An 18674-nucleotide genomic window follows, 5' to 3' on the forward strand; every position below is an offset into this window, starting at 1 on the left:
AGATTTGAAAAGGAGCTCTAGAAAATTGTAAATTAAATAATAAACAAATACAATACAAATTTATTCAAAGTCTTTATAATCACTTTCATGCAGGCCTGCTTTCATGGTGTGTAATTATAGCTTTTTCCCAAAATGAATTTGGGAATGAACAAAATTAAAAGCACAAAAAATAAAAAAGATACCTGTAGTGACAAGCACACCTTTTTTTTAAACCAGTGAACTTTGTAATGCTTTAGAGGTGGATCAAAACAAACTGATATGCAGTTAAACAAGAATATGTTAGTATAATACCTCAAAGGTCAACAACAACAAAATAATCTTTTTCATCAAATAATAGACATGTCAACTCATTAGCTCTTGACATTTTCCAATATTACTTCACACATCATATCTCTTTAGTGTTTACTTTAATTCAAAACTATTTGTAACTGCTCTTTGCAGCCTGTACTAAAGAAAAAAAAATGTATGATTGCTTTGTGACCTCATTTCTCAATGGTACATATTATCTTAACCTGACAATAGTTTACAGACTAAAAAATTGTGACAAACAAGTAGGAAATGACTACTAATAAGCACATAAATTCAAAGTATAATCTAGTACAGGTTTGTGACATAACATATTTCAATGATACATGTACATGATAGTACACTTAGGGCATAACAGAGTTGTACAATGCACCGGAATGTGAATGACTGGATATACACAATATACAAATGAAAATGTTACCGTGGCGATAATCAGAAATATTTCAAAATAGAGGATCATCATCTTACACAACGCAATATACAAATCTTATTACAGTACTGTAATAGTGCATTTTTAACAGTACTACTTGACCCTTTTCATAATAAATCTTTAAAAAATATTTTCTCTTTTATTCTAAATCAGAATAAACAACCTTGGATACACGTCTATCCGGTAGGAATAAACTCCTTGAATGCTTGAGCGCCTATAGGTAGCCGAGCTAAAGCCTGGGTAATAATAGCAGGGCCCACTGGGAGAACAGTTTTCAGAACAGGAGTAGCTACACTGGGTAAAAATATACCGTTATTATTATCATCATTATTACTTGCACTAGCAACCTGTTTATGAAGACTGTCTCTGTGAAATGAAAGTACTCAATGTGACCTACAAAACTTTACAAAAGCTTGACCTGTGGTTTTATCTTCATTAGCATAATAGAGGAATTGCCTTTTAAATTAAAAACAGTGAGTGATAGCAAAATGGCCAAGCTTTTACTTTTTTTTTCAAAAAATTAACAATAAGGTTATGCTTGTGAGGGGATCTATACATCTAGTGTTACAACACCTCATATTCTACTTTCCTAAAACTGCAAAAGCAAGATTCTGCACTATTCACTAGACAGAAATGGTTTAGTGACCTATAAAGTAGATTACTTTGTGGGCATGTTTCTGTAACATCTAATGACAAACTTGTACAGGGTACTAACTTGTCTGTATTCAACAATTCTATGAATACACTATAAAAAGAAAGAAGAAATAATGTGTACAATTAGACACAAAATATATTTGATTTGATTTAGTTGCCTCTCCAACTTTGGCACAAAAATTGGAGCAAAATTAACAAAAATTAACAAAATGAAATGTCCACTTTAACCAATAAGGCATTGTCAGGTTCAATAGGGGGGCTAGTTTACTTAGGTTGAAATAAAAATAAATTCAATAGTAAGTTTTCAGATTTTCCTAAACATATAATTCCACTGCATTATCATAACACTCTTGGATAAAGAATGTTCCTGATATATCAGCTTTCCAGGAACTTATCATTCTCTATTTTGAAACAAGAATAAGGACAAATTTCCCGTCATGATCCTAGGATAAGGTGGGGATGATGCTACCTGTGTAAATTGTCACCTGCCAATATCATCAATCCTATTCAAGAACACTCATTTCCTACTTTGTACTGTGGTGCTATAAAGGGAAACTGCTGTATCTTCAAAGAGTGGGATTTCATTATCCATTGCACCATTCTAGAGGATCAACTTCCTTCAAGAAGGTTATGGTCCCAGGAGCAGTAGTTGCATTGGTGATTGGCAGAACCACACTAGAAGTTCCCTCCAGTCCGACAAGGAATGTAAGAATTTCAAAACTTCTCCTTCAAAGATGACTTGTAGAAAGCTTGTCTGCAGGTCACAGACCCTAAACAACATGTGGGCCTTGAGACAAGACTAACACAGGTGCAACTTGTGAATGAGAGGGACCTTCTGTGCACAAGTCCCAGTCAGGGACTTTAGACTGCATGTTCAGACTACTTCAAAGCGTATAATGTTTCCCGTCTGATGGTGGGCAGGACGAGAACTTGGTAGTATCTCTTGACAACATCCCAAACAGATTCCAGATCCTGATACTGAATTCCTATTTTTACCTCTCGCCATATCGTCAACAAGTCCAGATGAAAGAGAGAGAATTCTTCTACCTTATCCCTTCTGCAAAGAGTATACAATGGTCCAAGAGGGGCATGCTTGCACTATTGGTGGCAAGCAGCACCAAGCCTGACCCTATCTAGTCTCATTTTGGTTGAACCATGAACGATTCTCCTTCAGTTCATTTCCCCCAAGAGAAGATTCCACCCATCATGGTCTTAGAGGGCGCAGTCTTGCTAGTGGCCGACGACTTGCTGTCCTGGTTGACACTGGCCATATAGGGGGAGTAGAAAGGATTGGTGCTCCTGGGAGATGTATCCTCACTGTCGATGGAAAGAACAAATGAATATAAAGGTCATAGGAATGTCAAAGGTCAAGGGTCACAGGGAATTTACATATAATTTGTTTCTCTTTGGCCAATATTGCTTCAAGTAGAAAGTACAAGTGATACAAAAATGAATATATTCATAAAATGGTGCTGTGTTGTCTGAATATCACATTTGACATAAAATGTGCATTTCTGTTCGAGCAGCTTTGACCTTTCACCCTGTTCTGACTCTCATCATCTTGACCTCCACATTGAATCAGTGTACATATGCAAATTTTTTGAGACTCTAGCTGAATTCTACCTCCATTGAAGCTTTACCCATACTATTGGTATAGCACGGTATATAAATTGGGTGATCCCAAGCATTTCTATCAATTGTACCAGAATTAAAAAAGGTACAAGCAAATTGCTGATTAATGACACAATATGTGTCACAAATAGTGTGGTGCATAGATACACAAGCCAGACCATATCAACCAAAGGATGCATGCAGTTTGTAAACTTCATTGAAAGGTTCATTAAAGAATTTACAATATTTGTTTGTATACAGTAGTTGCCACCAAATATTCACCAAACTTCTTAAGGGGTAATTGTTGAACCATCTAGCCAAGATAAATGGAAACACAAATAATTTCAGTATTAAACAATAATTGTAGGGGAAAATGTGAGTAGTGGTAGGGGTAACTAGACATGGGTAGAACTAGACAAATATAGAACCAAATTTCCTTACATTATAAATCAATCTTTAAAGTCCCTAAACCTGATCACAAGTAAAGATCTTTTGCCCGAGCGATTCTTTTCAGATAAGACGTTTTCCAGCATGCCCCTGGGGATCTAATAATTTGCCAGGCATTTCCAATCTCACTTCATACATTTGCATCCGACATTCTCAATGAATGTTAAAGCTAAAGTTTTGTTCATATATTCTTAAAGAATTGTTTAAAGACCTTTTGTCTCAATTATTTCTTGCGAGAGAAGACGTTTCCCATCTTTGTCTTCTGAGCGCTCATCTTAATAGCCATCTTCTTTCTGGCATCCTCCCCCAGGTGGGCCACATGCCCCTGGAGGTTGTGAGCCATGTTGTTGAACGATGAAGATCTGATGGGGAAAGGGCCATTGGAGGGCATGGGGGGGGGGGGTGTTGTTCCAATGATGGGTGCCAGAATGGAGCGATGAATCGGGGAAATGGGGCATGGACCATGGGAGGTCGGGTGCATTGTTTCAACGATCAGTAGAGGAATGGAGAGACAGATCCATGGATGGGGGCCAGGATCATGGGGACACCCAAGAGGCGGGGGGGGGGGGGGTAACGTTTCAATAATAGGTGAGGAGATGGTGGATGGGTATGGGAGAAGGACATAGACCATTGGGAGGCACAAGAAAAGAGGGGTTTTGTTTCAACAATGGGTATCAGAATGGGGAGATGGATCGGTGGATGAGGGGGGGGGGGCAAAATGCAGACATGGGCCAGGGACATGCAAGGGGCATTTTTTTTATGGACATTACATGAGCCATGTTTCAACATGGGCAATCAAAACCAGGTGTGTTCATTTAAAATTATATGCATTTTCGGATGGAAGGATTTTTTTTATTGTTGCAATTATAGAAACAAGATGTCATGAATAAGAAGAAAATGTGTTAAATGCCGGCACAAGCCATAGCCATGCAATGAAAACAATGGCAAGAGCATAAGAAATACAATAAAAAATGCATATCAAAAGCAGAAAATCATATAAAAACCAAGATAAATATGGGAAATACAATAATCAAACAATCATACACAAATAGCAAGGATAGAATCGAAAAATTAATATATTACATGAGGTAAAATTTCAGATCATTTGTTAATACAAATAGTGATAAGAAAATAGTAAGCAATTGAGTTGACAGATGGGAAGAAAAAGATGGTGGATTATCAGAGGATTGTTAATAGATATCATCAAATGCAAATTTAACACAATTCAGAAATGACAGAAACATTTTTCAAATAAAAAGTAAAGAGAATGAAATTAGAAAGAGAGAGAGAATGAGATATAGATACAAAAATAAAAGAATAGAGAAAAAGATCAAATTATTGAGTGCGAGAGAAATAAGAAATGGTAAAATACAGAGTGAGAGGAAATTAAAAGAGATCATTAAACGGACAAGGAGAGAAAAAAAAGAGATAGAATGAATGAATGTATATTCATGTAGATGGAGGAATTCAAATATTTTGGTAGACCAATATAAAATAAATATGGGCAAAGGTATTAATATAAGCATGGATGTTAACAAGATAGAGATATTCATGAAAATAATAGTGGGCAAAAATGAGTATTATGTTAGAAGCAAAATTTATGCATTATTGTGGGATGATAGCCAAATATTACAGGGTGACCAAGATAAAAGGGAAAGGGTCAATCATTGTACAGGGACAGGATGTGATCGACAAAGGACCAAATTATGAGAGGGAAAATGAGGGAGGGAGGGGTGAGAAAGAAAGAGGAAAAAGAGGAAACGAAGCAAAGAAATTAGTATACATTTATCATTTCAGATACTGTTACCTATGAATATGATTGTTTGTCTCGCAAGGACCAGGGAATCTTCCATTAGGAGCGACGATAAATTTTAAATTCAAGAAAGGGACGAATATAAAAGTACAAATTGCAAGAAAACAAGCCCTTCCCCAACAGTGCATGTTTGAATAGCCCTCCACATTTCCCAAACAACAATCAAAACATGCAAAAGTATAAAATATCAATGCATATTTTATTATTACAAACAAAGGATTTCCGTTTTTCAAATGGAAAGGTGTTGTTAATTGGTAAATTATTCTGCCAGAAAATGATTTTCTATAGAACAAATGTAATCATCATCATCATCAAATAGCATATATACATCCCCATAGAAAATAATATCAAGCCAAAGGATAAGGACAGACGTGAGATATTTTGTATATTCAAATTTCAACCAACATCTGACTGTTGAGAAAAGAATGGTAAAAAGTTTACTAGCATCCCATTTCAAGATTTCATTCTCATTCTCATTTTTTTTTTTTATTCTTCTCACCACAAGTATCTAGCTTCAAATTAATAAGTAATATGACTCTGATAAATATAGATATCATAAGAGGAGGAAATATCAACTGATAGAAGAATTGATTTAGTCACACATTTGTTAGTTTCCTCTTAAACTTCCCACACAATAGTCCAATTGGAGCATTCTGTACAAATAAAACCCTTGTCCATTATGGGAGTTTAAAAGTAATTTGATATTACATACAGTAGTTATCAAGTGAAAGTTACATTGAAGTATGGGTTTAGAATATGTTTCCATCAAAAATTTAATATTTACAGTTTACTATGGCAGAAAGATAAGGTATGTGTATAAATAAAATCTCACCTCTCTTTTCCATGGATTTTCGCCTCAAAATCTTTGATCATTGAAGAAACAACACCCTGTAGACAAAACAAATCAAGGACAGAGACAAAGTAAGAAAGAGAAAGAGAAGAGGAAGAGAGCAGGAGAGAAACACAAAGAGACAGAGAAAGAGAAAGAGAGGGGGGATAGGGGGGTACAGACAGAGGGAAAGGGCAAAAAGAGAGATTTTAGTAACACAGTTGAATGTGCTGTTTGCTGTGGAAGAATGAGTTTCATTCACAAATAATTCTTACATCTATTCCTTGGCAAGACAGGTGGATTTTAAATAGATATACATATGTACAGTAAAAAAAGCTTGAACAAATTAAGAAATAAAAATAAGTAAAATAAATCTTGCATTTCATATTTCTATCCTGGCAGGGCCCTGTAACACAAACTGTAGCAATGATCACTTAACACTGTATTGACTACAATATACAATCAATCGAGGAAATAAAGGAGTATGGTCAGTTGCTGACCATTGTGTTACAGGACCATAAGCATAGCATACTTTAAAAGTAGCAACACTTTCAATTTTGAAAATAAGTTGAATAAGCTTAAGTTGAAATCTAATCCTTGTAGAGTCAGAACGATTGTTGATAAAAAGCACCTGAATGCGAAGATTATTACTTATACAAATTTGATCATGGTTATCAGAAATTTGTTCCCACTCTGTTCAAGAGGGAAAAATGATTTGTAACTATCACACAGATACATAAAACAACATATAAAGCTAACAATAGCTGATTAGCAGCGTGAACAAGAGATGCTCAATGGGTATAAAATATAGCAACTGGGTCGCGGAATTTATCCAAGCATGATTAATATCCATGCCCCTTCCTTTATAGGTACTGCTATGAAAAATAGATCACATTTGTGGCAACAATATTAAACTAGAACTATCACTGAAGGTGATTAATACCCCCGCTGCATGTCGTTTCCAAGGCAACAATTTCCAACTCTTGCACATCTATACCCCAACACAAACATGTGTTCCAAGTTTTATGAGAATTGGTTAAAAACTAAGTAGTTCAATGCGGAAGTTTTACCATATTTTTGCCATGATATACTGTTATCATGGCAATGCAAATTCCGACACATGCGAAAAATGTGTCTTGCACATCTATACCCCAACATCAATATGTGTTCCAAGTTTCATGAAAATTGGTTGAAAGATTTGCAACAGACCGACCGCCCGCCAGTACACTGATTCCTATATACCCCCTTCAAAGATTTTATAGAATCCAATGAAATGACCACCCACCTGTCTGTATGTATGGATTTAAAAAATGAGCCAAAGGATTCTGGAAGATATTGGCCCAAATTCACAAAGGTGGATTTTAAAACCATCGGTTTAACCCATGGTTTATGCAAATTTCCTGTATAAATTATGCTTATTTACCACATATATTAAAAAATGTCCAATGCTGATGCGCGCTTTTGTCACTGTGCGCCATATTGACGCCTGTTGCCATGGCTAAATACGCTATTTCATTCATGTGTCCACTGTTTAAAGAGTGGACTCATTAATTCAAAACAGTGGACATATGAATAAAATACAGTAGCGTGGATAACCACAGCAACAGGCGTCAATATGGCCCACTGAGACAAAAGCGCGCGTTAGCATTGGACATTTTTTAATATATGCAGTAAATAAGCGTAACTTATACAGAAAATCTACATGGGTTCAACCGATGTTTTTAAAAGCCACCTTTGTGAATTGGGGCCATTGTGTAATCGCTAAGAAATTAGTAAAACAAGCATTAAATTCTATCACTATGTCTGGTCTTTTTCCAAGCAAGAATAATACACTGTCCCACACATGCTGATCAACTGTGTTGAAAATCTTCAGAATGATTGTTTTTTAGCTTTAGATTTCATGATTTCACAGAGTTGAGTTAATGTAACAGTACCTGATCTAGATCTACGATGATACATGTATAGTGACATTTAACCTTGGTTTTACAGACTATATCATGAAATCAGTGTTTACTCCAACTACTTTCATTCATCTCTAAAAATTTGACTGTGCAAGGAAGTTGAAATCTAGCAGCAACAATGTTTATATGCTGTACAGCCTGATAAACTTTGTAAAACTGAGATTTACAATGTAAATGAAAATTTGTGCACACATACTGGTGAAAGTTGCTATGGGATACACATTGCCAATTTGAAAATTGAGAAGTTGTTTGCATATATGAGAACAAGCAGCAACATTTCATACATTTACATGTGGTATGGCTGGGTGATAAACTTTGTAAAATTGAGATTCACAATGTATAAAAGAAAATTTGTGCACACATACTGGTGAATGTTGCTATGGGATACAATCGCATTGCCAATTTGAAAATTAGGAAATTGTTCGCATATGAGAACGAGCAGCAGCAACATTTTTTTATTTAATGGTTGGTGGTGAACTTAGTACAACTGAGATTCATAATGTGACAGAAATCAGAGCATACATTTCTGGTGGTTATCTCTACAGAATATGATCACATTGCCAATTTGAAATTTATGAAATTGCTGGCACATGAAAACTAGCGGCAACAACCTTTTGAATATTGATAGGCTGGCGGTAGACCTTGTACAACTGAGATTCACAATCCAGGATCTGATTCCTCACCTTCGTCTGCACACAACGGTCAGAGAGGCACAAAGGATGGGGTCAAAGGTCATACACAGAGGAGTATCAATGAGGACTTTCAATTGGCTAGTAATTGTTGGATCGTAAACAACCAATTACCATAGGGGAAACTGGACGAACTATCATTTCTGAGGTGTCAGGATGTAGCTATCTTTCTCAACTTCCGAAGCAAGGCTGAAAGATAACACCTCCGTTTATACCACAGAGGAATGATAGTTTGTTTCATCCACTGAAACCAAAAGATGATTATTTCCTTTTTATGCCACAACAGAAAGTATGTAATTATAGAACCAAAAGATGATTTATTTCTCTTTAGTACACAGTGCAATGCACTTTTACCAATGCTAGTATAGTGCAAAGCACTTAACATTGTGCAAAACAGTCTATTATACACATACTCCAAGTGTTGACAATATTCTAGTGACTCCAAATCAAAGCCATTAACTTGAGAAATAAGTGAAAAGCAAAACACCACACTGTATTTGATTGGCAAATCTGCAAGTTATTGGGTGATTCACTTTTTCGCCAATCCTAGATAGAGCAACATTCTCAGTTCATGGAATATTATGTCAGTTATTGTTGGTACTGAGAGCATGAAAAAGGTTGCTGAATTGAGCTCTCACTAAGACAGTCTTTACGGCAGTAGATCGGGGGGGGGGGGGGGCTGTTCCATGAAGCCATTAACAAAGCTTTGTGTGACTGGTATATATTTTTGTTCTAATTGAAGTATAAAAAATGTCCCAATTTTTCAACAAATTGGAACTCATTTTACCTCAAACCCTAGATGAATTTTAGTCTACAATGATCTTATTTCAACTTAAGATCACAAGATTTAGAACTCAAGAACACGTTTATGAAACAGTATCCAGGTGAGTCAATACAGTGGCTTATTGCGAGGAAATAGAGGAACAATACAAAACAAAGAGACAAGGGAAAGGCGAGGTAGTATTTTGGAGGGAAAACCAAATACAAAACATCAAGTATGGTACTTTGTAATTGGTTGGGAAAGGAAGTTCATGTACTAAACCTGGGATTTTCATTATTGATTGTACATTGTAGTCAATGGAATCAATCATACAAAATTGTTCTATGATCATTGCTAAGCTTTGTGTTACGGGCCCCAGGTGGATGTTTCATAAAGCTGTTCCTTACTTACAAATGACTTTATGCATGGCAGGTGACCCTTACTTGTGCAAAATGATATATCTCTATGTAGCTGACTTAGCGCCAAGAACATAGTCCAGTCGTGCGGAAAGTCACACTTTACAAACAGCTTCATGGAACAGTCACCATGAACCTACAGGACTTACCTCATGTTCTGGAAGAACTGTCTCCATGTCTTTTCTTAAGCACCTTAGTCCCGGGAGCATGGCATCTCGGATCAGATCAACAGACAAGACTGGTCATGATATTGGTATTAAGGAATATGCTACACTCTTTCTTGGTTGATAAACACTTGATCTACTTAATAGTCAAACTCTACATGGCCATTTTGTCAAGTTTTATTTTAATGAAACTGCAAAACCACCACCAAATTGAGCTCTATAGAAGGGGCTTGAAGAAATGAAAATAAACAAAACAAGAAATAACATTAAAACAATAACATTAAAAAAAACTAAGCTACGTAAGCTAAAAATACATGGTCTAAGGAACTAGGTAATTAGCCAACATAAACAGCATGAAATGAAATGATTTAGTATAAACGTTTTGCTTGAAATTTAATAAGCTGCAACATTGCTCTGAATCTCATAATCAAATACTATCATCTATTTGTAATCTAACATAACAAATGTTTACATTAATCTATGAACTGTGTGCAAACCCTCAAATATGGGTCTCAAGATATGGGATATCATGCTGAAAGCAGATAAATTGATTATGCAAAAAATATCGAAGAAATGAAAAGGATACAGCAGCATGAGATTGCACTGTACGCTTCAAAGAGAGCCATAGCGACCTCCGCTCTGTTAACATCATTGGTTGATTGACTGTTGGTATAGGCCATAGCTGCTAGTCGAGGTAGTATGACTGGAAGGAATTAGACAAGGGGAATGAAATTGCTATTGATTTTATAACTGCACAGATAAAAATCGTCATCATTTACATAAATCATCCAAACAGGGTTTTTGCAGACAAAAAACAGATATTATATATAATACATATATGTCAAGTTCAGTTTTTGTTTTGAGGCTATATAGAGGGCTAAAGGATGTGATTGAATTTAGTTTATGATACTATAAAAGTACAAAATCTAGGGAATCAAGTGAGAGCCTTAAGACTTCAGAATTTTGTGAGACTATACACTTAAACAGTCTTGTCCAATATATTGAAACAAATATATCTTTGATCATTTTTCATCAATTTCATCTTTGGGAGGTTTCATGAAAACCGTGATGAATTAAAAGTGGATAATAGTGATATCTGCCATGTTATATTAACAGCAGATAAGCCTGCTAAATGAAAAGAAAAAAAATCAAATTACATAACTCTCTCAAAATTTCAAGTTTCATTTCCACATAACACAAAAACATTTTATATCCTGTTTTTAAACAAGATATTGTAAATTAACATACATCTGTACATCATAGTTTTTCTTCTGCTTAAGGCCGTGTTTATGCTTCCACTTTTCAGGCCAGAATCAGCGTTTCCAAACGTGATTAGTCCAAAACACGGTTGCGTCCATGCATACTTTCATTTAAACGCTGTTTCAAAATGCCGATCGTAAACTCACAAAAAGGTGCGTTTGTAAACGTCGTTTGACCAGAATCAGGCTTTCTGGGGAAGTATAAACAGTACCACGATTGTAAATGTGTTTAAATGACGTCATTGGTACATGCTTCCGGTGAGATGAAAATCCGCGGGAAAATACAGTCGCATTGCTCCATGGTCGCATGTTACCTCCACGGAATTACCTCTCATCTCCCTTGTTTTGCATGTGTAACTTAGTACTATTACTAGTATTACTCTTCCAATTTGTCATCACGATGAATGTTGAGGGATTTACACCCCAAAAAAAACCTGGAACATGAGTTATAATGAGGAGACATCGCCAGATGCCCCAGTAGCATAAACAAATAGATATTTTATTATTTTGTATACTTAATATTCTTTTTTTTTCTTACTATTATCCTCACCATGGTGGAAATTATATGGCTATATCAAGAAGCTCCATGCAATGACTAAAATATCGGTAATTGTCCAATGTTTATATAACAGTCGACGTACCTTCCCAATAACAACACTCGGGAAAAAAAAACTTTTGAAAAAGGGCGCGCCAAATTTGACCTCGCTTTCCTGCTGAACGAAAATTACGATGCGAAGCCAGCTGACGATCGTGTCGCCGTTTGAAAACGCTGATTCTGTCCTCGCAATGGAAGCATAAACACACCCTAAGACAATGTATTTAAAATGTTTACGAGTTACAATAACTCTTCAAAATGAAATCCTGATCTACAACAGAGTTAAACATTCCATTCTGCCAACTTACACTCGTCCCTGAACTTGGGCTCTGCGTTAGGACCAATCTTGGCCAACGTATGAATAACTTGGACCATGAGGGAGTGCTCCTGGGTGTAGTTGGTATCATCAAGGAAGGTCTGGAACTGAGTGTAGACCCGGTCTAATGTCTCTTTCTGATTTGTGTTCTCTAGGATAGTACCAAAGGCAGGAATGGTGGCCACCCGGACAGAACTGGGTAGAGAGAGAAAGACCAAAAAAAATATTAGAGAGAAGAAGAGAAAGAAGAGATTGAAAATGGTCATAAAGAATGGGATTAAGATTGAGAGAAGTAGAGAGAGGAAAGGAAAGGGATGAGGAATACAAGGGGGTGGGATTGAGAAAAGAAGTGGAATCAGTGAAAGGGGTGGAAGTGAACAAAGAAGAGGGGAAAGGATGAGGATTATAAGTAGGTGGAAATGATGAAAAGTGTGAGGAAGGGGAGAAGATTAAAAGGAGGAATGAGCAAAGAGGAGAAAAGAAGTGTGGATTAAGTGAGGTGGGAGTGAGAAAGAGGAGGGGTAAGGGGTGCAGCTTTAAAGGGCTAGAATGACAAAGAGTAAAAAGGGATGAGGATTAAAAAAGGGTGGGAGTGAGAAGAAAGGTGAGAAAGGCGAGCCAAGGAGAAACATGAAGAAACAAAGGAGGTACATGTAAGGGGGGAGGGAGTTTCATCAAAGATATGTACAAAATGTAATGAATTACAAATTGAATCACCATGAAATCTTAATTATTTTATCACCTCAGTCTGAGGTATCAGAATCTAGCAATCAGTATCGATAACAAATCCTTCTGAATAGTCATTCCTACCCAGCCCCTTCCCTTTAACGAGGAGTGTGAGTGCTAGTAAAACAAATAATTCAAAAAACGCATTTATAGAGTGAAATATGGCAATCAATAGGAAACAGACAGGATTCCTTTCTCATACCAGCAATTCCCATTACTTACACATCTGAGTCTCCTGAGAGGGTGATGAGAGCAGGCACCACTCTTGATGATACCAGTGATTCATTGATTCCCTTGGCAAGTAATTCAAAGAGTCTAGCAGTGACGATACGGACGGAGGAAGCAGTATGGACTACACAGCTCCATAAGGTGGCAAGGAGGAGCTCATGGTAGGTTGGGTTTGCACTATATTCAAGGACAAAAGTAGCAAAATATATCTTAAAGCTAACCCAATGTACTTGCAGCAAGCAATGGTTTCATGAGAAAGTATTCAACATCAAGTTTGGGACCATGTCAGTTTATATCTAGATGTGGTACATTTATAGAAACCAAAATTAAATATGTTTACATCGAATATTACCAACACAGAAGGGGGAAATTCCCAATGAAAGCTAATGACAATATTACTTTAGAGTGGTATTAAATATACAGAAAGCAAAGAAACAACTGAAAGTCTACAAGCATGCAAGTGATGCAGTCACAAAACTTCCTGCAGAAGAGTGATCACAAGTCTTAACGGGGTTGATATACACTGTCTAAATACATTTTCCACACAATTTACTCAAAATCTTTGTCAAACATTTACTAAAATTCAATAATTAATCATTAACAAATACATCTGCCCACAAAATTTGGCCCCCTGTACTCCAGTTATTTATAAAATGGCAGATTATTCTACAACTACCTTTAACCGATACACAACAAACTCACTGTAAATCATTGAAAGCAAGATGGACGCTGTCCTGTGGTGCCTGGCACTGACCAAGGATCACGATGGCTTCTTGAAGGTAATGGGAGATCTGATGACGATCGTCCTCCCGATGGTGGCTACCTAGAACCCCGCAAACAAACACCGGTAACGTGGCTTTGGCTACCGCACTTTGGCCCGAGCGGACAAGAGTATCTAAAGGGTACAAAGGTAACAAATGAGCATAGACTTAATTTCTCCAAGTCACTGAATCCCTTGTGATATTTAAATTGTGATCAATTCCATTCTTTAAGATAACAAGTCATGATATTGAACACATAATATTACTTGTATAATATATACAAATGCATTTGATTTTCATTTTGATGTCACGGGTATTGCAAACAGAATCACAAATTCTATTCCTTTTGTTATACTCCATCTTAAATACATATTTTACATTATATAGCAGCTTAGCAGGTGTGTCTTTTGTGGCCAAAAAAGGGGCTCTCCTTCTCCCCTTGTGTTTTGTCGTCTTAGAAATACCTTAGAAGGATAAGGAGAAGAAAGACACCAAGCAGGATTCCTGTTGAGAATGCATCTAAACATGGCTCTGACTACAAGGCACCTCATATGACATACCAAGCAATTTTACAGTTGACTTCAAATATTAGTTTTCTTTGAAAGTGTACATGGGAAATCATATTCATTCACTATCCTTTAATGATTGGCAATTCATTTACCTTTGACTATTACATGAAGTTCTATACAGTTCCAAACAGTTCCATACTTGTGTATTTCCTACGACCAATCAAATATATTGGCTTGATAGTTCATTATTCACTGTAACAATGTATACTTCATTCAAATAATATTGGAATGAACTGAATCTTTTGAGAGTTAAACAAAATATATCTATATCAGTTTGACTTTAAATATGGCAGGCAATTCATGTCATTATTGATCTGCCAGGGCTTGTCAAAATTAAAGTATTTCATTCTCTCTTATGAAGTGCTTTTTTTCATTCAACTGTTTTGACACTACTGAACATGCTGAAAATTTGGCATACGACGTCAGTAACACCAAACATGGAAAAGCATACAGTGATTAATACAAATGTATGAGGAAACTCCTGAGTTTTTATTTGGTCTTTCATCTATACTTACGATACTGTTCTTTGGGAACATTTAGCACTGCTTGGAACTTTGGTGTAACCTGAAAAGAAACACAGAAACAACCTTACAAATCAATATAAAACTGATTGCCTTGACGTATCCAAGATAGAAAAGAGATATTAAATGGTCTTGATTCACACAAGATACATATCCATATCTACAGTGATTTAGTATTGACCATGACCTACTAATTTGATACCAAAGGATATCCCCATCAAGACAGTACAAACTTCATAATCATTATTCACATACATTATAAATCACTAAAAAAAAGAGAACAAATACCAATAGAGAGAAGAACATTCATCATTAACAGGAAGTCCAAACAAAATGAAAAGTTGATTTATAATAAATAAATAAAATTAGAGAAAAAGGAAGGTAAAATTTTGAACAAACTTTAACAAACAGGAAGATTATGAAATTTGATTTGTGGTATGAAGTTGTAATTACTAAATAAATAGAATTTCAAATTAGTCCCAACTCTGATATCATAATGATGTTGAGGGAGACAACTTCATCACTTGCTCCATTACACAAAATGACTATAAAAATGTCATCTCTTTTGAAAGTTTCAATCAGAATGATACTTTTCTTTTAAAAGTATGTTTAACAATAAATCTATCATTACATTTTCAATACCACCTGGAGCAAACAGTTACTAAGTACTAAGTAGAAAATCCTAAGTGCCTGATAATGAAGTACATGACAAATAAGGAGTACTCCTCGTCAACTGTCAAAACCTACACACCAAGTTAATTTGAGATTACAGTGATCTCATTTTAAAAAAAACAATTATAAGTTTCTTATTCCTTGTCCAATATCTTTCAAATTTTCAACATTTTCAACTTACAAATTAATAATCTAACTACCAAATTTGAATTGAGAAGTGGAATTACATGAAGAATGTAAAGCTGCCATAATGATTTTTTCACAAATTTCATAATTTTGATGATACTTCCAATAATCTGCAAGTTGAATTTTACTCCATTGACTCAAGTTTTATAAATTTCAGGACAGAGTATTGATTTGAACAGCTAGGTGTATTTCTTACCTTTGTATCCGTGAATGCGGGACCAAAAGTCTTGCAGATATGAACAAATAGTTTGGTGAGTGCTCTTACACAGTTAGTATGGGAAGCATCCAATCTACCAGCCACTTCTAATAACCTTGGAATGCTGTCAATGGGAATAGAAAATTAAAAAGCATAAATAAGAAATTATAAGCTGTGATAAATTAAGAAGAAATAAATAGACAGTAAGGCATTTAGAATGCATCCATCCCATTTCACATAATTATTTCCATATTTGAATTATTTGTCAATTATTGCAGGTTGAAGCTCACTAAACAAGTATTTTTTCTCCTATATCAATAAAAATAAGATTGGTGGTGATGTTGATTTTTTTTAACTGACTGCTAAAAACCAGAGGACCAAAGGCTTAAAGTCCTCTCCAAGGAACCTGGTAATGATGATAAATGCCTTACACAGGGGCACTAGCACACTAAGTGGGACTCCAACCCAACGTCACCAAAATCTAAAACCATAATGACTGAGCTGTCATCTCAAACACACCAGGAATATAACAAAGACTATATACAACAAGAATAAAAAAGACTTACTATTCATTTGTGAGCCAGTTGTAACTAGGCCACGATTCCACATCTCCCTCTTGGATGGTGTATGCCTCAAAGGCCTTCATGAGCCTGATGAGTCGTCTCTTATCCCCCATGATGATGGTCAGGTTGTGAAGAGAGCATAGCGGCTTGGGAAATCTTGTCACTGTCGAAAAGAAACGAGTATTGTTACTCTGGGTAAATTCAAACAATTTTCTCAAGCTAACAAGAATCAGAGGGCTTAGAATCGTCCATGGCAATCAAAGGTTTTGGCCGTGTACACTCGAAGGTCCTGTACACCCTTTGATTTGCCTCAATGCAACTCTCTTTCTCTCTCATTAGCCTTGGAGTTTTGATGTGCCCCTTTTTCCCATTTGTGCTGTAATTTGGCCTTGCCCTAGAATAGTGGATTCTGTTCGCTGTGTTTATTGTTATGGTAACTTTGGCATCAAATGGTAGCATCTAATAGCATTTAAGGAATCTTTGATTTTTATTGGCTGTTGAGCATTGTAACCATGGTAGTAAAAGATAGCAGTACAGAAAGTTCTCTACACTGGGGTCTTTATAAAAGAAATCTTGAAGTGTATCAGTATATAAACAACACACATCATCATCAAGGGCATTAGTAAGAATTCCACACACAAGATTCCTTTGGAACATTTAGAACAAGCCAGAGGCAAAGCCAAGTGCATTTTGACTGAATCAAAGGTAATAGTTGTAGGTAATTATACTAATTCCTGAACACAAAGGTGTGCATTACGTGTTTTATCTAAAGATAGAGATTTGGATCCTTGATGCTCTAAAACCATCCTAATAAAAAAATCATGACTGATCAGTAGAAGTAGTCTTTTAGTCATTAGCATATTTTCCTTTTAGCCAATCACTGGAATAGGATCCAACTCACCTTCACCTTCAAGTTCCTCTCCTGTAAATCCCTGTTTTTTGATAAACCATCCTCATGTCAAAACCATGACTGTTCAACTGAACTAGTCATTAGTATAGGTCTTTAACAAATATTGCTGTTTGCTTGGAGCAAGTAAAATGACTATTCACATGACAGATTTCACCCAATCACTTATTTTAGATCCCTATGGAACTATGTGGAGCATTGTGGCCCAGTGGATTAGTCTCCGGACTTGGAAACAGAGGATCGTGGATTCAAATCCCAGCCATGGCGTAGTTTCCTTCAGCAAAATATTAATCCACTCAACCCAGGTGAGGTGAATGGGTAACTGGCAGGAATTTATTCCTTGCAATGCCGAGCGGTGGAAAGCTGCTTGAGCTACAGCCAAGGTAATAATATCCAAGTCCTTTGGAAGCGCAAAGAGACGTTATTTGTAATGTGTTATGCGCTATACATGAACTGACTATTATTATTATGGCCATTTTATATAACAAGCATTTACCTTCAAGTTCCTCTTCTTCACCATCCTCTTCCACTCCATTCTGTAACTGTTCTTCAAACGGTCCCGTCTTGAGGATGTTGGCGTATAAGGCAGGAACGAGGCACTGTAACGTGTGAGCGTAGTGTTCTATCAGCCTCTCACCCTGTAGGAGATCTGGCTTGGGCCTTTGAAGATCCTGACCCAGAAAAAAAAGGATGTGTGAAAAAGAGAAATTTATAGTCAGGAGGAAAGGTTCAATCAGAAGGTGATATTTGCAGTTTATGCTAGGCTAGATGTGCTGAAAACATTGAAATACTGTTATGGGGAAGACATCAATGAATTACAATATTGGATTATTGGAACAGTATATTTGTTCAGAATTTGTGGAACTCAAACTATTTCAAAGTATAAACTCTCTTGGCAAATTAAGTACAACAGATTTCTTCACCATTAAAGCATAAGACAACTGCCCATCAACATACAAGAGATAACCTGTCTTATAATTTCATTTTAAGACTGATGGTAATCCTTTGTTTTGTGGCACAGCTGAGTAAACATAAAGATAATAGCATTGTACACTCTCATCACATTTGGCTAGCTTTAGATGAACCACATATCAA

The 18674-nt window shown here is 36.1% G+C and overlaps 1 protein-coding gene across 2 annotated transcripts in view; it reads right to left on the reverse strand.

Annotated features, from left to right (window-relative positions):
• Positions 1-705: 705 nt before the first annotated feature.
• LOC129253783 (RAB11-binding protein RELCH-like) overlaps positions 706-18674 on the reverse strand; it is a 42207-nt gene continuing 24238 nt past the window's right edge. The window contains exons 13-24 of one of the 2 annotated variants that reach the window (XM_064095423.1): positions 18076-18250; positions 16676-16835; positions 16110-16233; positions 15050-15098; positions 13907-14099; positions 13199-13381; positions 12243-12445; positions 10667-10783; positions 10066-10154; positions 6094-6149; positions 3660-3810; positions 706-2707 (exon numbers count right to left, since the gene is read on the reverse strand). In XM_064095423.1, coding sequence (XP_063951493.1) covers positions 3672-3810; positions 6094-6149; positions 10066-10154; positions 10667-10783; positions 12243-12445; positions 13199-13381; positions 13907-14099; positions 15050-15098; positions 16110-16233; positions 16676-16835; positions 18076-18250 — 1488 coding nt within the window. In that variant the 3' untranslated portion in view covers positions 706-2707; positions 3660-3671. The remainder of the gene's footprint in view (positions 2708-3659; positions 3811-6093; positions 6150-10065; positions 10155-10666; positions 10784-12242; positions 12446-13198; positions 13382-13906; positions 14100-15049; positions 15099-16109; positions 16234-16675; positions 16836-18075; positions 18251-18674) is intronic. The other variant, XM_064095422.1, reaches the window with a different exon arrangement.

Source organism: Lytechinus pictus, chromosome 2 (assembly GCF_037042905.1).
Source record: "Lytechinus pictus isolate F3 Inbred chromosome 2, Lp3.0, whole genome shotgun sequence".
NCBI classification, from domain to species: Eukaryota; Metazoa; Echinodermata; class Echinoidea; order Temnopleuroida; family Toxopneustidae; genus Lytechinus; species Lytechinus pictus.